The 8,847-nt window shown below is 47.4% G+C and overlaps 1 protein-coding gene across 2 annotated transcripts in view; it reads left to right on the plus strand.

Moving 5' to 3' along the window:
- The window catches only part of fstl4 (follistatin-like 4), a 152,150-nt gene that overhangs the window by 100,002 nt on the left and 43,301 nt on the right, over positions 1–8,847 (plus strand). For both annotated transcript variants that reach the window (XM_035435378.1, XM_035435379.1), the window contains exons 5-6: positions 1,995–2,188; positions 4,081–4,201. In XM_035435378.1, the coding sequence (XP_035291269.1) occupies positions 1,995–2,188; positions 4,081–4,201 (315 nt within the window). The remainder of the gene's footprint in view (positions 1–1,994; positions 2,189–4,080; positions 4,202–8,847) is intronic.

Raw genomic sequence — 8,847 nt, forward strand, 5'->3', positions numbered from 1 at the left:
ACTTGAAAATGGAATCCTTCCCCTGCTCTGTGGCAGGCTCATCAATGATTGATCAGCTTTGGAATGGGAAAGGTAAAAAAAAAAAAAAAAAATTTTTCTTTTTTTTTTTAAACAGCACAGCTGGGAAGATGCAAGCCAATGTCATGCTAATGAATATCAACGTGTGACAGACACCTCAGGGGTTTGGGATTATTTATTTATTTATTTTTTAGTACGGAAAGTGAACTTCGGCAGGTAAGGGGCACAGAGGAAACGGGTTCGCCGAGGCCAGGTCTCACCGTCTCGCACTGTAAATGCCGTCCTGGGAATTTTCCGGGGTGTTGCCGTGGCGATGTGCGCCGTTTGTTCCTTCAGTAGCCCCCTTCACAACACGACTTGAGGAGAGATGCGCGGTGCTAAGGAAGTAGCATCTTTCCCCCGCCCAAATAATGCAGCGGGGGAGAGCGCTGAGCCCTTCAGCGCTCGGGCTAATCAGAGGGCTGAAGCGCTGGCTGTGGAGGGGGCAGGAAGTAGGCCCCCGCTCTCGCTGGAACGGCTGTGGAGGCTACAGGAAGTAGGCCCCACTCTCACTGGAAAGGCTGTGGAGGGGACAGGAAGTAGGCCAGAGCTCTTGCTGGAAAGGCTGTGGAGGGGAGAGGAAGTAGGCCCTTGCTCTCGCTGGAAATTGAATTCCTGTTTTTGAACTTCGTAGCCCTTGTAGTTTTTTTGTACTCATTAGTTATAATGACGGTTGAAGCTCTCTGAAAGAGGCGATACATTTTTCACAGGAGGGGTGTGGTCTCTCTCTGTCTCTCATACTTCAGAAGAACGGGGGACTTTTGTTTAGTGACCTTCATCTCCGTGACCTTGTATTCCCTCCCCCACCCCCCCCCCCCCCCTTACTGATTGCCTCTTTGAAACTCACACCCACTTTTTCATCTTTAGCACAACCGTGTCTAATAAACGAGGAACGATCTTCATCTCAATCCGGTTCTGAAGTGGCTCACGGTCTGAGGCCCGTGCCTGCATCATTTTATTTCATCGAAAGGAGAGTATAAACACTCGCTGCACTTGATTAATCACGGCTATTTTCCTTTTCGCATATTTATCGGAGGGCCAGCGCGTGCACGCACGGCCCAAATGCAGGCTTAGCCAAACTAAACCCTTGCGGTGCTTGAACCGCTGGTGATAATCCCCAAACAATAAGAGAGCGAAACGTAAGGGCACTCAAATTAGGCCATTTTCCATTCATTTTCATGTGAATTAGAGGCTTATTGTATAATTGATTGCCGCCCTCCAGCTAGAAGAGACGCACATGCATACACACACACGCCCACGTCCACACTCACGCGTGTATGCGCACACACCTCGACACACACAGGCTCTCCCTCTTTCTCACACACACACAGGCACACGCACACAGTCTCTCTTTCTCACGCACACACAGGCACGTAAACACATACTCTCTCTATCTGTCACACACAGGCACTCACTTACTCACAAACACAAGCACATGCATGCACACACACACACACACACACACACACACAGTCTCTCTCTCATACACCGGCACTTGCTCACTCACAAAAACAGACGCACACTCTCATACACAGCCTCTCTCTGTACTATTTATTTAATATATATATTTTTTTTTTTGGGGGGAGTTGGTTGATGTAATTAAATTTCTGAGTGTTCTTTTTATGTACATGAGTTAATTCATCTTTAATTAAAGGAATTTTTAAATTTGAATTCTCTCTCTCAAACACACACACACACACATACACAGTGATACGCAGGTACTCTCCCACACATACACACACACTCGTGCGTGCTCTCTCACAAACCCACACACATACTCTCATTCATGCACAGCCCCCCTCTCTCTCTATCTCTCCCTCTCTCCCTCTCTCACACAAGCACGCACGAACACACACACCCGACTGCCACCATGTTTGAAACGTTCACTGCTAACGCGCTGGAGGCCGACAGTGAGGTTCTCGCTCTGTGATTGACAGGCGACGCGTGCACGATGGCGGACTACAACAAGCTGAAGAGCACGCTGCTGGACCTGCAGCCCCGGAACCGCTCCAGCTCGCCGGGCCAGACGCAGGAAAAGCGAATGGACCAGAAGAGGGCCGTGGTGGACTCCATGTTCAAGTACCTGGACGTGAACGGGGACGGCCGTCTGGAGAGCCCGGAGCTGGCTCAGGTAGGCCCCCCGTGTTTCTGTGGGAATATTGAGCTGGCCTCAGCTAGCCTCTCTACTGCTTTGAGCGTGTCAGTTGAAGGCATTTCAGGCATACAGGACACTCTGCAAACCACAGATTGGACAAAGAGTATGTGCGATTTAACATGGCGATGATTCTGAGCGCCATAGAAATTGATTGGCATTATTATGTTTATGATTATACCGGTGGTATTGTGGTAGCGTTAGCAATGGCGGTTGGTATGCGGTGGAGGGATATCATTGGAGGAAGGGATCCAGTGATGATTCATTGGATGATACATATACATAAATCTCTGTAGAATCAGTATGACTATTGTCCCTTACTTTAAATGGTATTTCGGATAGGGTCATGGGGTGTGCTGGAGCCTATCCCAGCGTGCATTGGAGGAGAGGCAGGAATACACCACCCTGGACAGGCCGCCAATCTTTATCGCAGGGCACACACACTTATATCTGTCATAGCACAGAAAGGCCCAGGCCGGGTTCGAACCCGACAGTGCTACCCTCTGCACCGCCGTGCCGCCTATGACAGAAGATTGGGAGGCAAACCCCAGCTCGTAACAGCGGAAGCCCTCCCTGGATTAATGCTCTTCTGTGTGCTCGTCTGCGGAGCTAAAGCAGCAGCCATTATCTGGAGAGGGCAGAGCACAGCGTCCGTCATTAGCTTCCTTCATTTGCAGTCCGGGAAAATTTTATCCGGGAAAATATGTGAAATAAATTACAGGCGGGCCCATATTACACGCGTCAGACGGGTCCATTTTCACTCCACCTGCTCACGGCGAGATACGGCCAGGTGTGAGATTTTAATACCTCCGCGGTGTCCATTTATCCATGGGGATAATGGTATACAGATCAGGATTCGAGAGCCATTTTGATCGATGTCGCCATCGTCGAAAGCAAATATCTCCCCCCCCCCCCCCGCCCCCCCCCCAGCCCCCCCCCAGCCCGCTCTGTTTCTTATGTCTGCAGTGATGTATTTAGTGTCCTCCTGGACGAGAGTACCCCGCCCCTTAAATGAGTGATGGTGCAGCTTCAGAAAATATACGCCGCGGTGTGAAATAACAGATCTTGCTTTTGCGTGACAGGACTGAACGTGTTATGATTGCTTTTTGTTTTTTGTTTTTTTTTTTGTTTGTTTATCCCCCCCCTCAGAATTTACAATTTCCATAAGTGTACAGAGACACAGAATTCTGATCTGTTGAAAGATGGGCAGACATGGTATGAATGTTACATATATATGTGGAATGTTGTAGTAAAATATTGCTGAACAGTGCATTGTGGGAAGGTGTTTGGTGTAAAGGAGGACCAGACCGCAATGAAAAGTGTAAAAGGGATATAACACAATAATAGCAGGCCATTGGAAATAATGTGCATTATTCTGTAAGTGGATGTAGAACAGCTTTCCAGTGATATCCTGCTTGCCAGTGGTTTGATTGTTCACATAAACCTAGATTAGAGAGAGCCTGTTTCAACAAATTGTGCCACATTCACGTGAGTAAAGATTCGTTTGAATAAAGACGTGTTTGACTGAGGTTTATTTTGAGGTCGGTTTCAAATTTACGAACATTGACAAACTACTGAACTTCTTCCATTCCCAACGTGTTCTCTGTATGCATAACTAATTTTTTTCTTTTATAGATACAGTATGGTGGGTTAATTAAAGGGATCTCCAGCCCCCTGCTTGGATTCCTTTAACAACCGTCCTTAACTTCACCATTCAGACAAATTAAAGTGCTCAGCAAAATGCGTCTGAGAAGAAAAAACTCACGCGCGACTATAATTGTGTTAAGGACAGGCGGTTTGATTTGATTTTCTCCTACACAGGTATCAATTATATCTTTCTTTCTTTTTTAAATTTAATTTCCTGGACACAGATATCAACGAAGGACCACCTGGAGGACAGCGTTCTGGAATGTTCCATGCAAGACCTGATCCGTTACGATGACTACAACAGCGACGGTCACCTGTCTCTGCAGGAGTTCTACACTGCTTTCCGTGAGTCCAGGCAAAATCTATCGGGCCCAACGGGTTCAAATAACATTTCTGTCCCCGGTGAACACTTTCCGTCTAGGCATTCAGGTGAAAGCCCGGCTACATTTAGTTGAAAAGTGAACGTTTTTCTAGCTGACTAGGATGGAGCCAGGCTGTATCTGGGTAAAACCCTGAGTTATATTGGGGTTAACGTAGTCTGTTTATGTCAAACCGTCTCCTACCCTGCATTTCCACCCCTCTACACATCTAGATTCGGGCTTTTGCTCCGTGGGTCCACTCAAAAATGAAAAAAAAAGCATTCGGTTTTGAGAAAAAGAAGATTAATATTACCTGGGTATGTTGTATAGGTATCCACCATGGATAATGACAGGAGATGCTCTTTGTTACTGGGGTAACCATGCAAAGAGAAGCACGGGCAGGGTACTGTTCTAAAGGGCACATTTAATAAAATACCATTATTCCATGGCACATTCCGTTTTTTTTTTTTTTTTTTTAAACGTCCAAGGGTTTCAGCAAATCTTTATTCAGAGAATAAGGGGAAAAAAAGTTTGGTTCTTCACAAAAAAACGGATTGGGAAGTTCATTTTAGTGATCGTTGCGCTCGGGGAAACTGTCTATAAGGAGGGAAAAACTCACGTATTACATTTTGAGTCAGATTTATGGCTTGGGTTGAGCTTCAGTGCAGTCCCGTTTGGGTGAACTGGGGTCAGTGTCCATGGCAAGGACAAAGCAGACCTAGGCATTGGCACAGTCAAGCTGATTGGATCACCCAGGCAAGAATCTGAACTACTGCCCCAAACCCCTGCTGTGAGAAGCCTAATCGTTAATCCAATAATGTGAGTCCAGGTTTGGATGGATCGAGACTCAAAGAACCTCACACTAAGCAGGATTATGGCTGCTTACCCCCTCTACCCTGAGATCTTCAGTGAAAGCCCAATTTCTCCAAAAGTGGATTCCTGTAGCCGTAAAATATATATAAAAAATATATATATAGTTACTCTGAAGATAAAACAGATGAAGTGGAAAGCCTAATAGGAAGTGTCTCCTGCATTTGACCCATGTATCATTTTAATTATTGACCACAGGCCTGCAGAACATTTGTGTCATTTATTCTGTGTGGGGTTTTTTGGGTATAAATGCTGGGACATGAAGCTTCAGCAACCTTTAACCGGAGTTTAATGCTTTATTTCATTTTATTTTATTGTGTAATCGTGGTTGTCATTGCCCAGTTATTTCCTGTTTAGTGTCCAGATGGCACGGAGTTCCACTGACTTTTTGTTGGTTTTACACGCTGGGGATACTTCACCGTGTTTAATTGAGAGGAAGGGGTGGAATTGGGTTGGGACGGAAAAGCTAACTGTTGTCCTGGCCATTCAAGGTTAACTGTGCTTGTGCAGCCTATAAAGCAGAACCAGGGCTGGGATTTCAAGAAAAACCTGCCTCTAACTGTAGCCAGTTTGGTCTGAAACAAGGATTCAATCTCATTTTAGCATCTCCAGAGACAGAACAGTTTGGCAACACTAGCAAAAGGCCAGTAGTTCAGCTAGCCTAGCCTTGGGGGTAACACATCATTCTCTGTTGGTATAGCAGACTCCATATTCACTGTTCACTGTGCTGTGTAAGCAATCGAACTGCAAGTACATCGCCACAGTAATCTGGCCGTTTGAAGAAGCTGTACCTGAATTGCCAGTGAATCTTTGTCCGTATCTGAAGTCTGGGAGTCTTTGTAAATGGACAGCTTGCTTCAGAGGTTCAGAGTCATTGTGATTTCTGGTCAGCTGCTTCACGCCAGGTTAAATGTAACAGAAACCGAATCCTCTGATTAGCCTAGTTCTTAGAAAATAAATAGCCTACGTTTGGAGTTCCGTGACCCGCTTGCACCACCATATTAATTCAGAACTCTAAGCTAAGAGAGATTTGAGTGACCGGTGCAGGAAAACTGCTGCACCGTTTTCACAAACGCTGCCTCTCAGCCTTCGGAGATAAATCCTATGACACGTACTGTACGCGCTTGTCTGGATCGAGAATGGATCTTGGAAATTAACGATTACCGTAACGGCACATAGGAGGAAGAAGGCGAGCATTGCACTTGGCCCACGCAGGTTTGCCGTGTAGCACTAGAAGGTGTAGCACTCTGCAATGGGGCGGTCCTGCTGCCAGACCCCAGGAAGGGGGGGGGGGGGGGGGGGGGGTGGGGGGTTTGGGGGGGATACATTCTCCAATCGCAGTACCTGGGGTGGGGGCTCTGACTAAGACAGGGACAGATGCCGGATTTGGGGGGGGGGGGGGAGGACAGCGGCGGTGTGGGTGAGGGGGTGAGAAGGCGGGGGGCGGGCATGGGAGGAAAGCAGAAGGTACAGGCAAGGTCCCCTTCCCCCCCCCCCCCCCCCGCCTCCCCCCTTTACACCGTGACTCTATTCGTTTATCATCCGTCCTTTTAATGGAGGAATCATGAGGCTGCCAGGCACCGTCAGCAGATCTCTTTAATTAATCAAGGAGCCGGAAAAGAGAGGGAGAGAGAAAGAGGGATGGATAGAGAGAGAGGATGAGGGAGGGGGGCGGGTGCCGGTGGCTGAGGAGCTGGCGGAATGTGGTGGGGGGGGGGGAGGTTCCCAACGTTTCTGGGAAGGTCGGCAGGGGTCGTACATGCCAGTCCTTATGTCTTTCCGTTTGTCCTTCTGTCCATTCGTCCGTCCTTCCGTCCGTCCGTGATGGATATTCTCGAAGGGGAAGATTACACAAGCTGGCAGAAGGGTCCACTTATCAGCCAGGAGATCACTGCTCTCTCGGGGATGGAAATTATAACAGCCAGAGAGAGAGTCAATTAAAATTGACAAAAAATGCAAGAAGGGTGTTTTTTCTTTTTTTAAAATCTGTAGTGTCCGTTTCAGCTTTGACTTTGGAGGAAGTCATCCTGTACCCGGTCTACTGAGGGTGCTGTCCAACGCATGTGACCTTTTTCAGCAATTTATTTGCATATGAAAACTTTAGAATGCAGAATTTTAATAACACCCAAGTAATAACCAAAATCAGTTGAGATCATGGGTTTTAAAAAAATTATTTTTCTCTGATGAAAGTATCTGTAGCTCAGAAACTGTAAGTCCTAGACTAACCATATTTTGCTGGTGGGCTGCTGTGGCCCCACACAAATCCCAAAGCTAGCATCCCCGAGACAAGAGCAGTCTTCTTATAAGAAGCTGTCGGTGCAGTCAGGATGACTTTTCTCATGCCACACTTGGAAATTCAGTTGTCACACTCACTCATAATCCCATGGAAAAGTTGCTGAAAAAAATTTGCTATTTTTTTTTTTTCTGTCTTCGATTCATAAATATGTTGAGAGGTCATGGCCTAACACAAAATTAGCCATAACTTACTAGCCGCCTGTCTGATCCTCACAAAACCTTCCCTCATTTGTCTGTCTGCCTATTTTGTCAGTGTTCCATAATGTCTTCTCTGCCTGGTTTTGCAATGTGACAGACTGGCAGTTGCAGTCAAGGTTAAAACTCCTATTTCGTCTGGTTTCCAAACTAAAAGGTTTTCAGCACAGCCACAGCCATCGATGTCCGAGACTGTATTGTGAAGTACAGAAACCTGGTGTTGGCCAGTTGTTATGGACGGATTTGAGGGGAGCCCTACTGACCAAAACCCCTCCAAGGTTGGTCCCGGGGTGCTTCTGGGTATTTGTTTCCACATGGGACACCTGCCCGCGGTCAGTACAGGTTTGGTAAAGGCTGTGGGGTGAACTGTACACTTAGCATGCCTATATTAACCTGAAATCAAATCCCTCTGTGTCCGTCTCTGTCACATGTACTGTAGTTTGTGCCAAGGGAGTTTTTTTTGTTGTTGAACACTTTAAGACTTATAGTTGAAACATGGTTTCTTAAAAAAATAAAAATAAATTTAAAAAAAACACTCACACACTGCTCAGCTGAGCTCAGTAGAGCACTGTCAAGTTCACTACTTGATTAGATTTTTGAAATGGCTGTAGTTTTTTTTTTTTAATGGCTGCAAATATATTTTTTGCGCTATAATTTTTTACATCTGCAGTATATTTTTTTTCGTTTCAGTAAGCGTTTATGTTTACAAGGTGTGCAGGCTCTATCGGAGACATCACCGCAGTCCCACAGAGGGACTGTTAGGGCTGCTTGTCATGTTTTATACGCTCCGGTATGCTGTGATGTATGGAGTCCCCCTCTCTCTCCCTCTCTCTCTCTCCCTCTCTCTCTCCCGCTCTCTCTCTCTCTCTCTCTCTCTCTCTCTCTCTCCCTCCCTCCCTCCATGGTGTTCCGTCACGCCGTCTGTCTGAGCGCTCAGACTTAGCCGCTAATTGCGAACATCTGCGCGTCTCCCGCTGCCGTCTCTCCCCATGGTGGGCCCGGTGCCACAGCCCTTACCTACCGACCCACCGACCGGCAGGCCGCCCGACTGACCCACCGACCCACCGACCGGCAGGCCGACCGACTGACCTACCAACCCACCGACCAATCGGCAGGCAGGCGAGCGGGTGGCTGGGCGGGCAGGCAGGCAGGCAGGTGGGCAGGCAGGCGGGCAGGCAGGCAGGCAGGCCGTGTTAAGCTTTAATTCCACCTTCGGTCCCGTGGCTGAAAAGTGTGTGACAGGAACAGGGTCCACCCCTACAAAACCCCCCT

The sequence above is a fragment of the Anguilla anguilla genome, chromosome 9 (assembly GCF_013347855.1).
Source record: "Anguilla anguilla isolate fAngAng1 chromosome 9, fAngAng1.pri, whole genome shotgun sequence".
NCBI lineage: Eukaryota > Metazoa > Chordata > Actinopteri > Anguilliformes > Anguillidae > Anguilla > Anguilla anguilla.